Below are 22,547 nucleotides of genomic sequence, written 5' to 3' on the forward strand. Positions count from 1 at the left end.
CGTACCTTTACTTTCTTTCAAATTTCTTTCTCTGAATCTTGCATCTGGTCCCATAGAAATGAATACTATTTTCTTTGACTCCCCCTAGTGGTCTGGAGCACTTCCGTTTTCAACACTTTTTGTTTGCTGCATTTCATTCGGGGGTGTTTTCTTTTTTGTTTGCGGCTCACTTTTTGTTTGCTGCATTTCATTCGGGGGTGTCTTCTTTTTTGTTTGCGTCTCACTTTTTGTTTGCTGCATTTCATTCGGGGGTGTCTTCTTTTTTGTTTGCGTCTCTCTTTTTGTTTGCTGCATTTTATTCGCTTTTTGCTTGCCGCATTTAATTTATGCGCGTGTTTTTTGTTTGTTTGCATGTTTTCTCTTTTGCTGCGCATTTGCACCTGTCGGCCACCGTATCACAGAACCTTGTTTTGGCAACACTAATAGCCGTCCGGCCAGAACAATATTTAGAAACCAAAAATAAAAGCAGTATAAAACAGAAATACTCCTGCTGCAATGCAAAGGCGATAACAGACATGTCAATTCAACAAAAAAGGTGTTTTGGGTTAGGGTTAGGGTAAGGTGTTTTCATAAGAAAAATGAAAAATAAACAAATAAATAAAATTAGCTACATTTCCTGATTTTCTTCAGAGTAAAACAGATGCAGCATTTAGGACAGTTTATCGTTCATTATTAAGTTTTTTTCCCCTAAAATGTGCAGAGATTAATGTTTCTGACAGGCTCACTTTAGAATGAAAACCGTTTGTTTTGGGTGAAGCAGGAAGCTCCGCCCCCAACATCTACTGCCTGAACTGAAACAGCAAGCTGCGTGGGAATTGTTTCTACTGTCTTTTTTTACAAGGTCTGTTCAGATCTCTGGAGAGAAAAGTAAAAATGTGAGCTTTAGAGCAGGTTTAATTCTGAACTTTGGGATGAAACACACCTCAGTTGGAGCTGAACTAAAGCAGGAAACAGTTTGTGATCGTTGTTTCCTGCAGAGAGACTCCCAGACGATCAGATTCACCTTCAGACCAAACTAGCAGCTTCCTGAGTGAGTCCAGCTGCAGGAGAGAAAAGTGGAAACCCCCAACTCTGCTGCTTCAAGCTGCTCACGCTGAAGGTGAGTTGGACCAAGAACACTCAGGGAAGTTAGTAGAGGAGGGAGGGGAGCCGTGACTGACTGGACTTTCTGTGTTTTCAGCTTCACTCAGAGACAAAATGGCTTCCATGTTAGAGGAGGATCTCTGCTGTCCAGTCTGCCAGGAAGTCTTTAAGGATCCGCTTGTTCTGTCATGTAGCCACAGCTTCTGTAAGGAATGTCTGAAGAACTGGTGGAGAGAGAAACCATCAAGAGAGTGTCCAGTTTGTAAGAGGAGATCTTCTAAGGCGGATCCGCCTTTAAATCTGGTTCTGAAGAACCTGTGTGAGACTTTCTTACAGCAGAGCGATCAGAGACTTTCAGAGGATCTCTGCTGTCCAGTCTGTATAAAAGTCTTTAAGGATCCTGTTGTTCTGTCATGTAGCCACAGCTTATGTAAGGAGTGTATGAAGAGCTGGTGGAGAGAGAAACCAGCAAGAGAGTGTCCAGTTTGTAAGAGGAAATCTCCAAAGGCTAATCCGCCCATAAGTCTGGTTCTAAGGAACCTCTGTGAGACTTTCTTACAGCAGAAAAATCAGAGACTTTCAGAGGGTCTCTGCAGTCTGCACTCAAAGAAACTCAAACTCTTCTGTCTGGACCATCAAGAACTGCTGTGCTCAATCTGTAGAGATTCAGAAAAACACATCAACCACAGATTCAGACCAATCCGGGAAGCTGCTCAGGATCACAGAGAGAATCTGAAAATATCTCTGGAGTTTTTAAAGAAGAAACTGGAGCTCAGAAAGAAAGTTAAAGAGAAGTTTGATCAGACAGCAGAACACCTGAAGGTCCAGGCCCGACACACAGGGAGGCAGATTGTTGAGCAGTTTAAGATACTTCATCAGTTTCTAGCAGAGGAAGAGGAGGCCAGGCTGGCTGCACTGAGGGAGGAAGAGGAGCAGAAGAGAGGAATGATGAAGGAGAAGATGGAGGCTCTGAGCAGAGAGATAGCAGCTCTTTCAGACACAGTCAGAGCCACAGAGGAGGAGCTGAGAGCTGCAGACGTCTCATTCCTGCACAACTACAAGGCTGCAGTGGAAAGAGTCCAGCGCTGCCCCCTGCTGGAGGATCCACAGCTGCCCTCAGGAGCCCTGATAGACCAGGCCAAACATCTGGGCAACCTGGCCTTCAACATCTGGAGCAACATGGAGACCATGGTGACCTACAATCCTCTGGTTCTGGACCCAAACACTGCTCATCCAGGACTCCACCTGTCTGAAGATCTGACCAGTTTGACTCCAGGAGAGGAACAGCAGCTTCCTGATAATCCAGAGAGGTTTGAGGTCGAGTGGTCGGTCCTGAGCTCTGAGGGTTTTAACTCAGGTAACCACAGCTGGGATGTTGATGTTGGAGACAGTGAAGGATGGATGCTTGGTGTGTTAGCAGAGCTTGTCCAGAGGAAGGGACTTTTAGAGTCTGGGTTGTTGGTTATGTTGTTTATTGATGGTGAATACGAAGCATTTTCTCCACCAGCTCCTCCAACGTTTCTCTCAGTCCAGAAGAAGATCCAGAGGATCAGAGTGAATCTGGACTGGGACAGAGGAAAGCTGTCGTTCTCTGACCTGGATACTAACACACACATACACACCTTCACACACACCTTCACTGACAAGGTGTTTCCATACTTCAGCACTGCTGAAGTAAAACTCTTACCGATGAAGATCTCAGTAATCAAACAGCAGCTCTGAGGTTTTCAGCGTGAAGAACAAAAAGTCCAAATTATTTCTGGAAATATGTGTCTCCCTCTTCTTTCATCCTGAGCCGGGTTCTACAGAATCCAGACCTGAATGTTGAATGTTTGTGATTTTCTATTTAATCTGGAATATGACTCCTCAACAATATAAAGGACAATAGTGAAGTTTGAGCTCTCCCTCATTCTTTAAAGAGACAGTAATCATTGTGTATGTAAACTTCATGTCTCACAGACATTCATACAGTATATTTAAATGTTTGGTTGAATGTTTATCTTGGTAAACACTGCATTATGAGAAATATCTTACTTAAAATAAATTTTATGTCACGTAAATATGCATTTTTTTTTGTTTTTTTTACCAAAATGTTTCTAGAAATTAAAATAAAGTAACAGATTCTCTTTATGGATGTATAAAATATAGTTTTATTTGTCTTACATATATAACAGTAAAGTGGTGAAATAATCAACAATCAATAAAATACACACAAAAGCTGTTTTGTTCTCATAAACCAGGAGAAGTTTCTTCATGTTCATGTTTTTAATAAACATTTTATTTACAGTCAGAGGCAGTGGCCTGGTTCCACTAAAGCTTTTTTTTCAGTCAGCTGTTAAATGAAACAGCAACAAGTTTAAAACATGAAAATATTTCCTTTGGATAAGATGGAGAGGATGGACCGAGACACCATGGAGCGACTGAACTAATAAAGGTGCAAAATAAAATGAAAAACTAGAGAAAAGGTTTGAATTGAGAAGCTTCTAGTGTTAGAAGGTCATCATGACACAAACCGTAGCTGCATTTCCAACCTGATGTGTACGTGCTGCATCACAGCCATGAAGGTTAGCATAGAGTTGGGATTTTAATGAAGCATTTGAAACGACCCTCTAGGACGGAAGCAAACTGATAAAGATGTTAACCCAGTACTAGTGTATGAATAATTCTAATTCTGCATGGATTAGAGATAATACACTAGTTATTAAAAAAAAAGACACTGGAGCTGCATGTTTGAATTTCAGTTCAAACAAATCATTAAAATCAAAGCATGAATGTAACGTTGAGCGGACGTAAAGTTCTGAGAGGAACTGAAACAAAACCGTCAGAAAACCGTCAGAAAACTGCAAAATGCTAAACTTCACTTGTTTAATGATATTAAAATATTCAAACAGATCAATCAGTCCCTATGGATGTAAATTATGTAGATATTTGCTGGTTCTGTATCAATTAGTGTTTCATAACATCTCGAATAAAGGCGTAATAAACCCTGAGAAATGTGTAACAAATCAGCTGCAGAAATAATGAATCTGAACGCTACAAAAATGCTAACATTGTTTTACACCATCTATTATAAACAGAACTGACTCTGTCTGTAGTTTACCCATTAATCAGAACATAAAAGAAAAACTAAGGAAAATAAAACTGAAACAAAGTTCTGAACATGGACAACTCATGGAGCAGTCTTTACTTCATCTGACTGTCCTAGTCAAAGCCCTGCTTTAAATCAAACCAAAACATCCTGGCTCTGTTGCTGATATAAAGGAGTTTAGATTTCATCACAGTCAGAAAGAAATCTCAAAAACAGAAAATAGTTGAAGAAGAGGAAAAAATTGTGTTCAGTCGTATAAAATGTAAGAAATTTTAATCAATACATTATTATTTCACATTATTACCTGGTTGTTTTCTACACTTGGTGGTACTGATTCATTAATAGATGTGTCCTCTAGTTTTAAATACAGAATTATGCCTCTTCAATATTTTCTAAAATCATTGATATACACAAAACGTTTCATCAATAAATTATAAATGACGTTTATCTGTAAAAGTGATGCCCTTTAAGTTAATTTCAAACTGATATAAATAATAAATGTCAAAAATATTGTGGAAGAATACATTTTTTGTTAAAATCTCGGCCTTAATGTGATAAAATGATGTTTTAATCTGCTGGTAATACCTCAGGGTACCAGTAGGGGGAGTTATGCTTGATCCTTAAGTGTCTCGGTTCTGTTCAGGTTTGGTTTTTATAGACCCACTACAACTATTTTCCTCCATCTGACCCAAACTGACCCTCTGGAATCTGAAGAACCTGCTTCTTCTGGTCCTACTCAGATTTATCTGAGTATTTTAGTGGAAGTATTCATCTCGTTGCAACCAACCAAACTATTAGATTGTCTTTTAAAAATCATTTCAGCAAAAGTTTTACCCTGAACACCTGGAGGTGCCTCAAAGAACCAATGAAGGTTTTTCATTTTGACCTTCAAGGTCCAACATGATGGCAGCATGTTTAAAGCAGTCCATAACTCTTCTAATCACAGATAAAAATGTATATGTACAGTGTGGGGTCAGAGGTCAACAGTGATCTGGGGTATATCTGTGTGTTTTCCTGCATGCTGAGCTCATAAAATGCTGCAGGCGGTGGGATACTTGGAAGTGAAGACCTTGTTCTCCGTCCCGTAAACGTAGAAGCTGTAGTCCTTCCCGCCGTACGAGTAAAAGGCGTGAGTGAGGGGCACCAGCTCGATGGTCTGACGCTACAAAGGGGCACACAGAGGTCAGAAGGTCATGCAATGTCTGGTAATGCAACACCATAGTGATAGGACATCAGCAATGACCTTAGAGAGGTAGCTTCAGGGTTTCCCCCAGTGTGTAATATAAACCTGGTGGGCCGCCAGGCTTTACTTGCCCCCCCGCCAGGCTTAGAATTGTTTGTGGATTTAAATCATTTTTCACCAGTAAAAGTGATAATAGGTTAATGGTCGATGCACTGAGCTCATCTTCTGCTCAAAATGGCCGATCTTGCAGAGAAGGTTCACCTCCACCACCATCAAGTAAGTGCAGCCCCCTGAATCGATGTGGAGGGTGCACTTACTTTTTAAGACTCTCTGATCCCCAGGAGTCCTGAAAGTGTCAGAAGGTAGGCGCGTACCTGCTGGAGGATGCGGCTGGTGGAGGTGAAGCGATACAGGTGATCGTTGATCAGTTTGGCTGAAACGTCGCAGATCTCCTGATCAGGGAAGCCATGGATTGGATACACCTGGAGAGAGGTCACCATGGTAACACGTTACATCTTTTACCACTTTGATGTTCTAAAACCCTTTAATGTTAGCGTTCTACTGACAGGGTTTGGACCTGGCAGAACCGGCTTGTCTCACCAGAACGTTCTCGTCGATGAAGAATGGGTCGCCTGACACCTTCTCAAACTTCCTGTCTGGGAAGTCCGGCTGGCGGTCCGGGATGAAGCAGCTCACGTTGTTTTTCCTGGAAACACGGCAACAACAGATGGACACGGTGAGGTCCGAACGGGTCGGAACCGGGTCAGAGGAAAGCGAGTGTTCAGCTAGCACACCATGTGACTGTGAGCTGGATGAAGTGCAGCAGCTTCTGGGCACCGTGGCAAACAGAGCAGGTCTTGTAGCCGTCTCCACGGCAACTGACACACCTGGAGAAACAAATATGGAGTCACCAGGAGAACAAAGTGGGTGGGAGACAAAAGGACCAGAACCAGAAAAGAACTGGAACCAGAACAGAACCAGAACAAAAACAAGAATAACAGCAGGAACAAGAGCCAGAACAAAACCAGAACCAGAACCAGAACCACAACTGAACAACCAGAACTATAACAAGAACAGAATCAGAACAGAATCAGAACAGAACAGCTTGTTGAGCCTCTTTCAGCTGCTGGTTCTAGTTCTGCACCAGCAGATGATACCAGCAGAGGTCCGACCTGCTCTGTCGTCATGGTGATGAGGTCTGGCCTGCTCTATCGTCATGGTGAAGAGGTCTGGCTTGCTCTGTCGTCATGGTGATGTGAAATCTAAACTCTACAGTTTGAGCTAACCCCCTCAGCAGGACGTTAAAACGTAAAAAAGCATTTTCACCTGCGGCGGCCTCGCCCATGACAGGAAGTGCAGCGTTTTTTTCTGGCCCGCCCATTACCGTGGCAGAAGCTGCAGCGTTTCTGAGAAACAAGGAGAGAGATGGAGTTTGTTAAAGCCGATCCATTTTCAGCAGCAGATGCATGATATATCGGAACCAACATCTGAACAGGTCCGATAAATAGAGAACCGTATGATATATGTTATTTGTACACATGACAATACAAATGGAACTTTGTCAATGTTCCACTAATGTTGAAAAAACAAAATTTTGCAATTGTGGTGCTTAAATAAGAAATTGAAATTTCTAATATGACCTATGAGTTAAAGGTTCCACCTCACCATTCCTCGGCCGAAGCAGCCGGCGCAGCGCGTCCTCCCACAGCCGTGGCATTTATGGCACACCTGAAACAGAAACACACCTGGCTGTTAGGCAGCGGCCGCTGGTCCAGGTAGGGGGCGGAGTCACAAGAAACCATAACCCTTTTTGGAAAATAGTATTTTTTATTACTCGATTATAATCACAATACTTTAACCTCTTTAAATTCTGCACCTCAAAAATTTTACCAAATGTAAAAAAACTAAAACTACTACTATACTTATAAAAACTAAACAATATTTAGCTAATAAAAAAATTATTAAAACTAACTGAATTAGATAAAACAAAATAGAACTAAGCAGTAATGAAAAACCCAAAACTATTACAACCCTGGTCGGACCTTCACGAAGGACGAGTGTGGCACTGGGATCTTCTCCACCCTGTTGGAGTACATCTGCGGCGGCGACACCGGGATGTCCCAGGGCGGGGGGCTCGCCCCGTACTGGGGGCCGTCCACCGCCTGGCCTGGTCCAGAACCACACAGAGACACGGAAAGAAAGGTGCTTCATCACGCTGCTAATCCTCTTCACGAGACTAGCAGAGTCAGTCAGAGGCTTCTTCAGAGCTGCTGTAACACAGACCTCTGCAGGAGGTCCAACCAGTCTCTGCAGAGGCTCTGAGGAATCCTGAGTGGACTTGAACTGGTTCTGGTTAGTAGTGAAGGTTTACCGTTGTAGGGCTCCAACTGCCAGGCGCTGGTTCTGGTCTCAGTGTAGGTCTCCAGTCGATACTGAGGAAGGAAGACAAGAAAAACAATGAAGACAATAACATTTAGGTTCAAGCTAAATATTTAGCGAATATGCAAATTGGCTTGCCGCTAAGCGGAGTGGAATATCAAAATAAAAGCTGGGTTTTGCTGCTTATTGGCAAACTCATTTGCATTTTAACTAAATATTTAGCTAGGACGTAGATATCTAGCTAATAGTTAAATATTTAGCTAGCAACCTACATATTTAGTTAGCAAGCTAAGTATTTAGCGCTCTCTAGAGCTAAATATCTAGCTTAGATTGAAAACTAAATATTTAGTTCAGAAATTACGTATTTGGTTAGAAAAATATATATTTAATTTGGAGTCAAGTATTTAGTTTGAAAACTAAATACTGGCATCAGTGACTAAGGTAACTAGCTTTAGCATTTACAATAGGATCTGTTAGCAATAGCTAGCAGATTATGATTGACAGCGCTAAATTCCGCCTCCTGGCTCTGATTGGTTGTTTCAAATTTGCACTGGGTGAAGTTCCAGGAGTTCAACTTTTCCCAGATTATGTGTCTCACACCATACAGTCACAATATAGTAAATATAAAAAATTATTTGTAAAAAAATATGTTTTAGAAAAGCTTTAAATGAATTTTACTACGTTTTCCTAGCATAAAGCAGCCAGGTCATCTGAATAGAGGCTGCTGCTGCAGACAGAGGTTGGGTTCTGACCCGGTAGACGGTGACGGGCTTCAGGTCCTTGAAAGTGAGGTTCCGGGCCGGTTTGGAGCTGTACTTCCATTTGGACTCGACAAACCTGAGCAAAGCGTCTCGGGCCACGTCCTCCGATATGGACGGGACTCTGGGGACAAACCGAAGGACGGGTTAACCCTGCCATCCTGTCCGGAGCCGCTGTCAGACCCAGACCGGCCCGATCTTACCGGATGGTGGGGACCGAGGTGCTCCGGTTGACCTCTGGCTGGGGGTTGTAGGCGGGGGGCGGAGGGTACAGCGGCTCGTCGTCCTCTGGACCTGCAGGGAGACAGGAAGAGTCAGGTCTTATGCAGGGTTGCAATGGGGTGTTCACTATAGTTTAGCTTTTGTTTGTCTAATTTAGCTTGTTTCAGTTAATTTTTATAGTGTTTTCTGTTTTTTATTAGTTATTATTAGTTAAGTAGTGTTTAGTTTTTATTAGTTATAGTTGTAAATAACCCAAAGTTAAGCTCTTTATTTGACTGTATCCCTTTTTATGGCCTATCACCTTTGCTTTGTTTTTATCTATTCTATCTATGATTAACTTCTGATTTTAGGCTTGATGCTTTTATTTTGAAAATACAACTTCCGGTTTATTTATTAAGGAACAGCAACTAAACGACAGCCAAAGTTGGATGAAAAGTTGCAGCGGAGTTGATAAAAAGTAGCTTGTTATTATCAGACATCTTCATAGAGGCACAAGGTATGCTTATTTTGTAAATAAGTATGTTTCCAATGTTGAGTAACTAAAAGTGTGCTTTTTTTTTAATCAGATACTAAAAGTAGAGTTGTTTTTATATAATAGCCTTTTTTATATATATAAAAAGGCTAAAGCCAAAGAGTTTTGCCTTTGCCTTACCTTTGCCTTACAGTGCTTTTTCCTGGTACATTCCCAGCTCTTACGGTGGATCTAACGGTTTACTGCCATTAAACCTGACCAGGGAATGCTACAATAGTAGTAGTTTTAGTTTTTTCATACTTTGGTTAATTTTTCAGAAAGATTAGAGTATTGTATTGTGATTATGTATGAATCAATTGGGTGATGAATACTCCACAGAAGGTACCATTTTCAATAAATTTATTTAATTATTGTTGAATAACCAACAGTCTCTGGCGCTTTCTCCCAACTTTTGTTGTCGCCATTTTTCAGACTTAGCAAACGCTGCCATGATGGAATGCCGTAATTTGCTGAAAGCTGACATAAAAACATGTGAGGAAAACAAAATCTATTTCACATCAGTTTGAAAGGTTAACAAATAGATTCAAAAAGACCAAAACCAAGAATGTTGTATGTATACTTTCAGTATGTTTTACTTAGTTTTATAAACGCATAATGTAGTTCCAGTTAGTTAAAAGATTTCTCAGCTAATTACTGCTTTTACTTATTTCAGTTAAGGAAAATATTTCGTTAGTTTTTGTTGACTAAATAACTTTGGTCGTATGTCAGTTTCCGCCATATTGTGAGGGGCAGATACGTGAACATGTGTTCTGATGTTACACCATGTTACACCTTCAGTTGCATATTAGGTTCAGCAGGAACGTAACGACTCTCTTCTCACTCTCTCTTTTTCTCTCACCTCCTTTATGCCCTTGGTATCCATCTATGTCCTCCAGCCATCCAGGAGGGGGCGCTGATGGTCCCTCTTCAGGTATGTTTGGATCAAATGAATCTGAAACACAAAAAGGTGAAAATGGTTTTACTTTATGCTGTTTTTCCTCTTCAGAAGCTCATGGATAGATTTTTCTCTGCTCCGTTAGCTTTTCATTGGCTGACAACTAGCATGGCTAGGCTGGTCATCCCCACTTTGTACTTTTTTCAAAAATGGTTACAATATCTGTCAGATGCAACATCAATGCATCTGATGTAGGTACGTACATCAGATGCATTGATGTGTTCTTTTTAGAGAGAGATTATTATAATCCATCACAATACCAAGCATAAACATAATGGAAATTACAGAGCTGAAGTTGGCTTCTGATTAGGAAGGTGGCTACATTTTTTTTACAATCTTCAGCATTTTAATTTGCTCTAGTGTAAAAAACGTCAATACTTAGACTTTCCAAACATGGATTAGATTATATAACACTAGAAGCAGAATATTTAGTGTGTCATTTGTGAATGTACTAATATGGCTTTTTATTGAACTTTCACAAATAAAACAAAGGTTTCACACAAGCCTCTGAGGTGATAAACGCCTTAAAATTACACAAGGTGTATACTTTCTCTCTCTCTGTCCCTCCAGCAATAGCAGCAGCAGCACCACTTTCTGGGTGCTAACATCACTACTACATAAACATACTGGACTTGGGTCATTTGGACCAGAACCAGCTTACAGCTCATTTCTTCTAATGCCAAGATTAGTTTGCCACTCACAACATGGCGCCACAAAGCTAGCGCTCAGGCTCACCTCCTCCTTCCTGATCCTGGTATTCATCCAGCCATCCAGAAGGCGATGGGCCCTCATCAGGTATGCTGGGATCAAATGAGCCTAAAATAGGAAGAGTCATGGAGAGAAATTAAAGTTTTAATAAGGGAACTTTGTTAAAAAGGACCTGAAATTATGAACAAGATCTGTGACATAGAGACTCAGGCTGCTGCAGGATAGATGGATGAATGTTTGGATGAAACTCTTTGGTGTTGAAATGACTCCCTTCTTCATCTCCATGTGTTTAAAAGAGAGAAATGATTTGATCTCTGCAGATATTACTCTACATTTGAATGTTTTGGTTTGGTTACCACAGAGCCACATCTAGAAATGGGGAACTAGATGCTCAACTTACCACATATAACAAATTCCTTCAGTTATTTATGAAGATAATAAAGCATTTACACGCTGGAACTGGAGTTCAATCAGCAACAAAATAAAATCTGACTGGATCAGGACTTTCACACACTGGAGTCTGAAACGGCATGTTTAAGTCGCAACTAAACCGTCTGGGTTAGGTTTATTTAATCTGGTTCTACATAACAGGATCATTACGTCACACCCACAGCGGAGAATACGCGCGTTCTCCAGCTGATCGCGTTGCTCCGGCTCCATTGGCAGATAAAAATACAAGCCGAGTCGGAGACTGTAAACAATACTTCTGGCTGAGGGTAAAAATATCAGCGAGAAGGTGTTTCCCTCTGCAATCTGGGCCCAGATGGACGGAGAGCAGGAAGCAGGGAGAGATGGAGTCATTAGCAGAAAACCTCAAACAATCAGCCAGGGAGCGTGAGAACAAACACCACTGATTATAGGAGCTCAACCCTGAGCCTCCAGAGTCTGCGTGCAGATTCATAAATAATGCTGCAAAATATGTAAATAAACATCAACTTTTCGGCAAGTAGAGCCTGGCGGGCCGCCAGGCTTATAAAAGATTGGGGGAAACCCTGATTATCAGATAATTTATTATGACTTTTTTTATCAGATAATATACATTTTCATCATGATTTCCTGCTTTGATTATAAGAAAATATGTAATACTTTAAATTAATCACATCAAATTAATTTTATTCCCACAGTTCTTGTGGTTTTCTGCAGCAGTTCCTTTTCTTTCTTGTCAGAAACGTTTCCATTTCTTGCTTGCTAAGTTAGCTTGATAAGCAACGTAGCTTGATGAATTTGACTGGCAGCCAATCAGAAAATGAGCACCAGAAAGAACATTTAAATCAATGACTCTAACTTATAATTTATTTTTGTAAAAAGACTGAAAAACAAACAAAAATTATTATGACATTTTTTTAATTTTTTTTTTTAGTTTTGCATGTTTTTCTCATCTTCTCTCAAACTTTCTGCGACCCCCACAATGCCCCCTGGCGGCCTCCCAGGGGCTGCGACCCCCACTTTGAAAAACACTGGTATAGACGATGGATGGACCAAAATGAAACTTACAAAGTATTATGTGTGTGGAGGGAAACTAACCCTTCACATCTCCCTGAACACACTACCCTCATGGTAAAGCATGGTGGTGGCAGCATCATGCCATGGCAGGACGGATGGAGCAGGAGGAAAACCAGTTAGAGGCTGAGACTGGGTTCAGCTTCCAGCAGGAGAGCCAGCCTGAACATCCAGACAGAGATATTAGATCAGAGTAATGGGTTAGAACGGCCTAGTCCAGGGGTGGGCAATCCTGGTCCTCGAGGGCCGGTGTCCTGCAACTCTTGCAAGTCTCCCTGGTCCAACACACTTGAATCCAGCAGCTGAATCACCTCCCAAGTGCAGTCAGGTTCTCCAGAGTCCTGCTAATGACCTCATTATTTGACTCAGGTGTGTTGAAGTGGAGATGCATCTAAAAGTTGCAGGAGTTCGGCCCTCGAGGCCTGGAGTTGCCCACCCCTGGCCTAGTCAAACTCCAGACCTGAATCCAACTGAGAATCTGGGGAAAAAGGCGTGAAAACTGATATTCTCAGATGAGTTTAGGTGCTTTATGAAGAAGAATGGAGAAAATGTTCAGTGTGCAGACGCTCTAATCTGCTGGAAGTTGACTTAGTAGATGCATGCCACACGTTTCAGATTTTCATTTCAACTAAATGTTTAAAAGAATTTAGAATTTTCCTTCAACTTTAGTGTTAGGAATTACTTTGTAGTTCCTAACCTTTTTTGTTTACCTTTTTGGTCTGACAAAAAACTAAACTAATTAAGGTTTAAAGTAAAAAGGTTTTATTGGTAGCTGACAGTAAAGATGAGACCTGGAGTAAATCGGTCCAGTCAAACTCCTCAGCTGACCAGAGGCTCTGCGCTGTAAATAATTAACACGCGTATGGTAATAAAACAAAAACACACAAAGATCATCCTGCTGGGATGAAAACTGAACTCCAGATTTTACATCTATTAAAAATGTGTCATGGATTCCTCTGAAATACTTTGATCTACTTTCACAAAACCGAAGGGGTCCTAGTCCACCTCTGAGGGGAACGCCACAACCAATAGAAACAAACAGCATTTAAATAATTGGAACATTTCTAAATGAAATGAATTTAATTGCATTACACCACATTGAACTGAATTTAACAAAAACAGAGAAACCTGAGCAGAAGTTTTCTTTGTGTTTTATGGCAGTCTTCTTAAATTAAAAGGAAACATGAAAATGTCCTTTAAAATCCATTTAATCCATTTGTTTTGGAGCAACCACAGGTGAAATGCTAAGACGATATATAGGTTTTGTTATTGTTGATCCACAGTTATCCAAAAGCATCACAGTATAACAGATGAATTAATCAATGATAATTTCCATCCATATAAAATGAAAATAAAACAACTTGAGTGGTAAAGTTGACATAGCAAAAGAAAACCCTTAAAATATCAGATCATTATTTCGTTAACTATTTTTGTTAAGGCATATTTAGCCAATTATATATTAACTGTTATGATTGTTTTTGAAATTAAATAATAAATGGTACGTGAAAGTTATTAATTTCATGACTTAATCGTTCATGACTTCATCATGAAATGTGGCACTACTGGATTTCCATACAGACGTATCTACAGATACTGTCATTTAACGGAATTAATTACACTCCTATGCAGTTTACATTCAGTAATCTGACTCAGATTGGATGCTGAAAGCAGAACCTGGGCTCCTATTCTACTGGGTCTTTAACTCAAAACCTGAACTGGTGCTGTAACTCAGAACCTTGGTTTTGTTCTATTCTACTGGTTCTGTAAATCAGCAGAACTTTCGTGAGCTTTGTTTCTGCTTCCTGCTGTTTCCAGTTAAACTCTGAAAGCCTCTTCTGTTCAGACAACTTTTTAAGGAAACTTTTTCACAACAAAAATATCAGAGTAAACGGACTGAATGTTCTGACCCAGTTCAGTTCGGAAGAAAGAAAGAAAAAAGAAGCATCATAGCGAATTGTGAAAAACTTTTTGAAAAAGTTGCATACCTCAAGGTTTGCTGTTAAAATCATTTAAACTCACCGAGATCTCCGTCCATCTCGTCTAAATTTCTCAACCGGACCTGCCCAGAACGCAAATAAAGCTCCGCGGACCCGAAAAACAACAAAAAGTAAAGCTGCGGGAATACCACACCACTTCCGGTCAGGACTTTCACAACAAAGCTTTGCGACAGCAGCAGGCTACATAAAATAAATTACAAAAATAATAACGTTGAATTAAAAATAATACATTTGTTCTTCAGTGGAGGAGAAAGTCATCTTTAAAATGCAATAATATAAATTTGAAATTTATGTGTGAAACACATTTAAAAACAAAAGTCCACCAAAGAGCTTCACATTTTACACCTTCAGAATAAAACCGTAGAAGTAAAATGCAAAGATGAAAAAAACAAGCCTAAATATTAAGATATTATTTATATCCAATCTTTAGAGTAAAGTATCTGTCAATGGACTGAATGTTTGTTGTTTATGGTTCTGGATTCCTGTTGCTTCCTGATCTATTCGTAAAGCTAGTGCTAACGCTACGTTGCCACCAGGGGGAGCGCTGCTCTAAAATGTGGTGAAGATCCCGAGGTGCGTTCACTGACGTGATGCCCTGTGGGATATAAAACCTGAACTCTCACTACATTCATGTACTGTAAACATACGTTGACCTGTTTATTGCCCATTTTACAATAAATTCATCCTGAAGATGAAGATATTTCTACATATTATTATTGTGAAGTAAAAGAAGAGAGAAACGTGTTTGTATAACGAAAGAAAATATATCAAGGCATAAATAAAGATAAAATTAAACAGATCAACAGAAGTTATGTGAGAAACCTTTAATATTAATCTGTTTTTATGAAAAATATTAGTTTCTGGTAGTTTTTCTGCCCTGTTGGATTCCAGAAGTCACATGAAAATAGCTTCAACTGGGGGTCTTTGTTGATTTTTCTGACTCTGAGATTATTAATGTGACATTGAATCATTTAAAGTTAGATAATAAAATTTTAGTCAGTAATCTGGGAAACATGAAAACATAATTAATTGCTAATTAATTATGCTATTTTGTTGTTTAAGGTGAATTACAGTTGTCCATGTCTCGCCTGCTGAAGCTTTTAAAGCAAGCATTTTTCTAACATTCATGGCTCTATTTTGATATTTTAAAGTCATATTTATATTTTAGATCAATACAATTGGGTTATTCTCATTTCCTGATGTTAAAAAATATATATTTTTACCTATTCTACGGTTTCTTGTTCTCCTATTCACCTGTTGTTGAAAACAGAAAGCAAACAGATAACAGAGCAGCAGCTGAACTGGATTCATTTGCTTTCCTAAATAATAAAACATATTTTACAACCTGGAGGCTCTACATTGCCACCTTCAGGCCAGGCGAGGCTACTGCAACTTAATCAGTTATATTTTATGCACAGATGAAGGAAAACCTCCAGAAATTAGCCTATTTTTTAAGGATCTGTTTAAGAACAAATACAGAATGTTTCGGAAATTGTCCATAAATCTAGAACAACTTACTTTTTTAAACTTTGCCTATAATGAAATTAATACAAAGCAAAGAAAAAACCTGCACAGAGAAAAATACACAAATGCATAAAACTGTAAAAATGTTATTTTAGCTGCAAATAGAAGTTTTTTTTATTTCAAAATTAAATCAATCCTTCATTTATTTTCAATTTATTTTTACTTTGTTATTTTGTTTTTGATTTTTGTAATTTATTCAATTTTATTGATTTATTTTGGCTACTTCTTGTTGCAGGTAGAACCAGAACCGGGTCTCTGCTTTGATTTTCCACCATCTTAGTTTCCTTCTGTTGATCCTTTTCTCTCTTTAGACTTTTTTTTGTGTGTCTATGCACATCCTATTTTCATGTCATTTATATCTTTTAGAGGTGCTTTGCAAAGTTCAGATGTTTTTTTTCCGTGTTAATGAATAAATTAGTCTAGAAGGATGTTTATTCAATAACATGGTTTTAGAAGAACGTTATATCGATTTTAATCATAAAATTGTTCTCCGAACACTGAGTGAAGATCAAAACAAAAATGAAACCCAGGAATAAAAACCCAGGTGTCAATTAAATGAGCAAGAAAACAAATATTAAATAGAAGAAAAGAAGAATAAATTGAGAAAAATTCATCAGTAGGCTGAGCCAACAGGAGCAAAATCACCAAACAGGTGAAGCAAAATTAATTAAAACCAACGTTCAAAGAAGGATTTTACATAAAATAAAAACAAATTATGAACATCCTCTTCATGTGACTGTCTTAGAAGAAACATCTTCAGTCAGAAGTTTCTTCAACTTCGCTGTAATACAGACCGAACAGGAAATGTTTCCGTCCAAAAGCCATCAAAATCTACAATGACTGAATCTTAAATTAATATGAATAACATAACATTTCATTAATAAAGTATATTAGCATTTGAATTCCTAAACTAAACTGAGTCAGTCGGTCTCTTTTCAGCAGAATTCCCGAGCGGTTCGTGAACGCAGCACTGTGAGACAGCTTGCAGCGGCAGCTGAACTTCTCCGTTAGTTTCTATCTGGACCATCTCTGGGCAGAGTGGTACCTGCTGGACCCGGTCCAGAACCTTTCCTCCTTCTAACTGAACTGAGATAGAAACCTCCTCAACCCGGTTCGAAGGTCCACATCCCGGCAGCAGAACCCTGGTACCGGTCCGGAGGTCCACATCCCGGCAGCAGAAATCCGGTTCGGTGAGTTTTAATCCGCTGCAGTCGGTTTAATCAAGGTTAAATTATGACTAGTAGTAAAATGGATAATGGAACATTGATCAATATATTTAATGTGGATTTGCTTTATGATTTTGATGATGGCGTTTGATAAACTGTCATGTTTATTGCTTGTATCATAATTTATTATTTTTACGTTGTAAAGTAGAGAGGGCTGCACAGTGGCGCAGTTGGTAGCACTGTTGCCTTGCAGCAAGAAGGTCCTGGGTTCGATTCCCGGCCGGGGTCTTTCTGCATGGAGTTTGCATGTTCTCCCTGCTCCTGTGCATGCGTGGGTTCTCTCCGGGTACTCCGGCTTCCTCCCACAGTCCAAAAACATGACTGTCAGGTCAATTGGTTTCTCTAAATTCTCCCTAGGTGTGAGTGTGTGTGTGCATGGTTGTTTGTCCTGTATGTCTCTGTGTTGCCCTGCGACAGACTGGCGACCTGTCCGGGGTGTACCCCGCCTCTCGCCCGGAACGTAGCTGGAGATGGGCACCAGCAACCCTCCCGACCCCATTAGGGACAAGGGTGAACAGAAAATGGATGGATGGATGTAAAGTAGAGACGGCGATATGGATTTAAAGTTTATATAGTTGATATTTTTAGGTGTGATAATGAAAAAAGTGTCAATAAAAACTTGTTTTTTCTGTCTTTTTTTTCTTAGCTAATTGTATGTTTTTTGACTACATGGCACAGCAAGCATGATCCCCAAACACACAAATGATGCTCTTGAGAAACATAACATTTATTTAGGACAACTGTCACATACAGAAGTGTGATTTGTATCACTAAACTGCACACAGTAACTGTATTTAATTATATATTTATATTTATCGACACTCTCATTGAACAAAGAGTGGATAAAAACAACAGTCCAGACAATATTGGTGTGTTTTGGTGGGTTTCAAGCGTCTTTAATTGGAATTTATCATGGCAATGATGGGCTGCACAGTGGCGCAGTTGGTAGCACTGTTGCCTTGCAGCAAGAAGGTCCTGGGTTCGATTCCCGGCCGGGGTCTTTCTGCATGGAGTTTGCATGTTCTCCCTGTGCATGCGTGGGTTCTCTCCGGGTACTCCGGCTTCCTCCCATAGTCCAAAACCATGACTGTCAGGTCAATTGGTTTCTCTAAATTCTCCCTAGGTGTGAGTGTGTGTGTGCATGGTTGTTTGTCCTGTGTGTCTCTGTGTTGCCCTGCGACAGACTGGCGACCTGTCCAGGGTGTACCCCGCCTCTCGCCCGGAACGTAGCTGGAGATGGGCACCAGCAACCCTCCCGACCCCATTAGGGACAAGGGTGACCAGAAAATGGATGGATGGATGGATGGCAATGATAAATCAAAATTCTTATCATGATTATAAATTTATCATGATAAATTTATAACGATAAATGATACATTTATAACGATAAATTTATCACGATAAATGATAAATTTATCACGATAAATGATAAATTCAGTTATCTCTATACTAATTAATGATCCTGGTTCTGTTTAAATCAGCTTTGGCTCGGGTCCACTCATGTTGACCCAGAGTTCTCAGTAGTGTCATACCAAACTGGACCAGGTGTGTTTCCTCTGATTGGAGGTTTGGATGTTTCTGACGTCACTGAGTTGTGTTTCGGTTCAGTCAGACGTACTGGTGATTTAAGATCATTAAACATCCTTCTGGATCATTCAGCGATGATGTGTAATCTGCCTGATGGGAGGCATTACCAAGGTGACTCTGGAACACTCTGAGACTGAGATTTCGTAAACCGGATTGTTTCTAGTGAAAAATGAGTTTTGAAGCGGTTCAGACCAGAGACGTAGATGTGGTGGAGGAAATCCTCCTGATGCGTTTATGGACCTGCAGCAGAGTCGGTCAAACCAGAGAGGAACGAGAGATCAGAGAGGGAAACTTCCCCTCATTGTCTCGGCCTTTCCTGTTCTGGAAGTCAGCATCACCCCCTCTGCTGCTTCCTGCGTGTGTGTGTGTGTGTGTGTGTTTTCCTGCCTGTTTTGTGTCATTGTTTTGCCTCAGAAGCAGCTGTTTACATCTGGATGGTGAGGATGATCATGGAAAATCCCTGTATGACTGATGTTAGCAGAGAACTTGAACGCACCGTAGTGTGTAGTATTGATCCCAGAAGTTATTGCGATAAATGATAATATAAGGGTAAAGGCATAATAATGCCTTGAAGATGCAGCTCCTCTGTTTCTGAGCTTCTGCCTCCCGGAGCAGTTTGCCACTCAGCTCCTTCAGACTAGCCAGCAGCAATCAGCAAACACCTGGTGGAACTGAGCATCTGTTGACTGATTACTGGAGCTACTTCTCAGTGCTATGTTGTTAAAGGGGCCATGTTGTGATTACTTGGAGGTGCAGTTTCAGAAGTAGCAGCAGTTTTTAAAGAGACAGAGGTCCAATTTCAAGTCATTAAATTACAAAGTAAAAATTCCTTTAAGTCAACATCTGAAGTTATCATAGTTGCTTGATTGTGCTATAAAATGACAGCATAATGGAAAACACATAGTGCTTTAGGTTTTTTTTTACATGTTTTAGTGGGAATTAAACCAGTTTGATCCCTCTGCTCTCTGGGCCCAGAGTTGCTTGTTTCCCCTCAGTAACATGAGCCTTCGCCGTGGTTTACTGTCAGGCTCTCTTAACCTGCAGGTCATCTTTTGGTCTGTCTGTATCAGTTTAAAGCTGAAACTCTGGTCCAAGTGTTAGGCTAGCTTCTAGGAGCAAAGTGCTGAGAGGTTTGCTCTGCGTCAACTTTAACAAAATCATTTTAACCCCTTCATACCCATGATGACTCCATGTTTCCCTGAAGAGACGATCTAAGCTGAGGATGAGGAAATAACTCTCCTAACGTCAGTTTTTACTCTGACAGCTGTTTGGCTCCTTGCAGCGTATTTATCTTGGAGACAGTGAGGCGTGGTTGCATGCCGCTCGCCGTCTCCTCGCTGTCCTGTCCTGCAGTTCTCTGCTCTTCCTCCTCCGATGTCGCCTCAGAGGAATCTGACGAAGCAGGAGGATTTCCCCGCTCCGACTGAACCTTCATAAATCATCCAGGAGTCACTGGAATCTGTTGCTCGGCGTTTCATCATCCTGCAAGTTAAAATCCCATCATAAAAACATTTGAAAACTAAACAACTAAACACCCACATGAAATATGCAGAATGCGTACTGATGCCGAAAAGCCCAGAAAAACATCCTCTTCATCAGCAGCCGGGAGAATCCCCCTCCTCTTCGTCTTCCAGCCCACAGCTGAAGGCCTGAAGCTCCAAACATCTGTGGGAAGAAAAACAGTCCAGGAAATAGAGGAAGCTGGTTCATAAGAGAGGCTGCTGCAGCTCTGGAGGTCAGGGGTCAGAGAGGAACCACCTGACCAATCAATCATCCAACCAACCAGCCATCCAACCAACCAATCAATCAAATAACCAACCAACCAACCAACCAACCAACCAACCAACCAACCAATCAGCCAACCAACCAGCCATCCAACCAACCAATCAACCAACCAACCAACCAACCAACCAACCAACCAGCCATCCAACCAACCAATCAACCAACCAACCAACCAACCAACCAACCAACCAATCAGCCAACCAACCAACCAACCAACCAACCAACCAACCAACCAACCAACCAATCAGCCATCCAACCAACCAATCAATCAAATAACCAACCAACCAACCAACCAACCAACCAACCAATCAGCCAACCAACCAACCAACCAACCAACCAACCAACCAACCAACCAACCAACCAACCAACCAATCAGCCATCCAACCAACCAATCAATCAAATAACCAACCAACCAACCAACCAACCAACCAACCAACCAACCAACCAACCAACCAACCAACCAACCAACCAACCAACCAACCAACCAACCAACCAACCAACCAACCAACCAATCAGCCATCCAACCAACCAATGCGCTTTTCCCCTTTCTTACAGACCAAATCATGTTTTAGACCTGATTTTCCCCTTTATTGAATATATTTGTCTTCATCGCTGCCTTAGTTTGGGTCTGATGATCATCTTCCACTAAGACTAAAAACAGAACAACATGCACAGCGGAGCGTAATGCAGATTCCTGCAGGTGATTCAGCCTCAGACTATAATGTCTGTAATACAACATGCAACATAGACTTGTCGCAATAGATCAGTTAAATGCCTGTTAAGTTAAAACAAGCACAATAATTTCCATTCGCATGATTTGGTTTTCTCTTCTTTCTTTCTACCAAAAGCTGGATGACAGAAGTCTGGTGCTTTGGTCTCAACTAGCCCTTATTTGAAAGACAAATTTATTTACAGAGACTTCATAATACATTTTATTTGTTGTTTCTGTTGCTTTGTGTATTTATGTTGGATATTTAAAATGTCTTCCAGTTCCGGTGTTAAATATTTATTAGAATTTAAAGTTTATTGATCTTTGAGAATGTGTTCTTGCATTATTATGCCATTCAAATGATATTACTCAAAAATGGTCTCAAAAACAATATTGCAATAATTTCTGGGACAATTTATCGTCTAGTAAAATATGTTATGACATATCAGTGGGTCCTGTGCCTCTAGTTGGTTCCGGTTGGTACTGGTCGGTTCCGGTTGGTTCTGTGTATTTTTCTCTCTGAACTGTCAGAGCGTCCGTCCTGCCGCCGCTGTTTGTCCTCCGCAGCTGAACAAGTTTTTGTTGACTTCCTTCCTTTGCAGCCGTTTCCTGACTGGATCCAGGTCAACAAGATGGGGTCAGAAAAATGGACGTTATTGTCCTCTAATCTGCAACGTGTCCAACTGTGGACTGGTTTGATGAAGCGGGAGGTCACCAAAGATACAGGAAACAACTCCTCAGTTACTGGAAGGAAAAACACGCAAACTTCCGCAAATTTAAAGTCGGTCTGATTGACCTCAGAGCTTTTTTCGTTTGGATAAGAACTAGGGCTGAACTTATCACAATATAAGCGTCTCATTGTAGTCAATATAGTCAGTAATTATTGATTAGTTATTTTGTTTTCAATATCTGAATTTACGACTAACTAGTGGCATGACCCTTCTTGTTTTATCCCGCTTTAACTCAAAACTGTTGTTTTTTATTTTAAAACAGTTATGAGGTACAGTAGTGAAACCTTGAACTGCTGCTGTGCCAGTTAGTCAACAAGTTGTTGCTAGGTAACCGAAGTTGGGGGGAGGGGACTTCAAACTGCTTGTTACCCAGCAGGTTGTTGCTAGGTAACCAAAGAGTGAGCGAATCAGTTGATGCCACCAACTTTAAGAGGTGGAGCAGCTAAGCCTTTCCCTCTGCCTACATCTCCCAGAATGGATTGGAGCTCAATGAATATTATGTACTGATTATTGAATATTCTATCAGACGTATTATCTCTTGATATTGATCACATGTCTATTGTGATATACTGTATATTGTTGTTGCTTTCTTGTCTAGCCTTAA

General features: G+C 40.5%; 3 protein-coding genes across 5 annotated transcripts in view; 2 read left to right on the forward strand and 1 right to left on the reverse strand.

Annotated features, from left to right (window-relative positions):
* The first annotated feature begins 726 nt into the window (after positions 1–726).
* Positions 727–3,373, forward strand: LOC114135992 (tripartite motif-containing protein 35-like). Its single transcript, XM_028003726.1, has 2 exons — positions 727–1,099; positions 1,181–3,373. Exon 2 carries the CDS (start codon positions 1,198–1,200, stop codon positions 2,803–2,805), a length of 1,608 nt encoding a protein of 535 aa, XP_027859527.1. The 5' UTR covers positions 727–1,099; positions 1,181–1,197; the 3' UTR covers positions 2,806–3,373.
* On the reverse strand, positions 3,214–14,519 carry LOC114135993 (ssu-2 homolog). Of its 3 annotated transcripts, XR_003593711.1 has the most exons (14): positions 14,407–14,519; positions 10,915–10,995; positions 10,084–10,176; positions 8,695–8,785; positions 8,486–8,615; positions 7,726–7,786; positions 7,397–7,521; positions 7,020–7,082; positions 6,681–6,760; positions 6,149–6,241; positions 5,955–6,060; positions 5,729–5,836; positions 4,842–5,333; positions 3,214–3,690 (listed from the first exon to the last, which is right to left on the reverse strand). XR_003593711.1 is itself a non-coding variant. In XM_028003729.1 (13 exons), exons 1-13 carry the CDS (start codon positions 14,420–14,422, stop codon positions 5,199–5,201), a joined length of 1,095 nt encoding a protein of 364 aa, XP_027859530.1. In that variant the 5' UTR covers positions 14,423–14,519; the 3' UTR covers positions 3,408–5,198. The 3 variants fall into 3 exon arrangements, 2 of the variants coding, with proteins under 2 accessions (XP_027859530.1, XP_027859529.1); XM_028003729.1 differs by having other exon boundaries at positions 3,408–5,333; positions 10,084–10,127; positions 10,953–10,995; XM_028003728.1 differs by having other exon boundaries at positions 3,408–5,333.
* Positions 14,520–16,886: 2,367 nt separating this feature from the next.
* LOC114135517 (semaphorin-3D) overlaps positions 16,887–22,547 on the forward strand; it is a 46,602-nt gene continuing 40,941 nt past the window's right edge. The window contains exon 1 of the mRNA XM_028002874.1: positions 16,887–17,098. The gene's annotated coding sequence lies outside the window, so the exon portion shown is untranslated. The remainder of the gene's footprint in view (positions 17,099–22,547) is intronic.

This window comes from Xiphophorus couchianus, chromosome 20 (genome assembly GCF_001444195.1).
Source record: "Xiphophorus couchianus chromosome 20, X_couchianus-1.0, whole genome shotgun sequence".
Taxonomy (NCBI): Eukaryota; Metazoa; Chordata; class Actinopteri; order Cyprinodontiformes; family Poeciliidae; genus Xiphophorus; species Xiphophorus couchianus.

Coding starts and splice junctions, on each gene's coding strand:
- LOC114135992 (XM_028003726.1), top strand. CDS start 1,198: ATGGCTTCCATGTTAGAGGAGGATCTCTGCTGTCCAGTCTGCCAGGAA.
- LOC114135993 (XM_028003728.1), bottom strand. Junction 7,083..7,396: donor CACACTCGTCCTTCGTGAAG/GTCCGACCAGGG, acceptor TTTCTGTTTCAG/GTGTGCCATAAATGCCACGG. Junction 6,061..6,148: donor ATCCAGCTCACAGTCACATG/GTGTGCTAGCTG, acceptor CCGTGTTTCCAG/GAAAAACAACGTGAGCTGCT.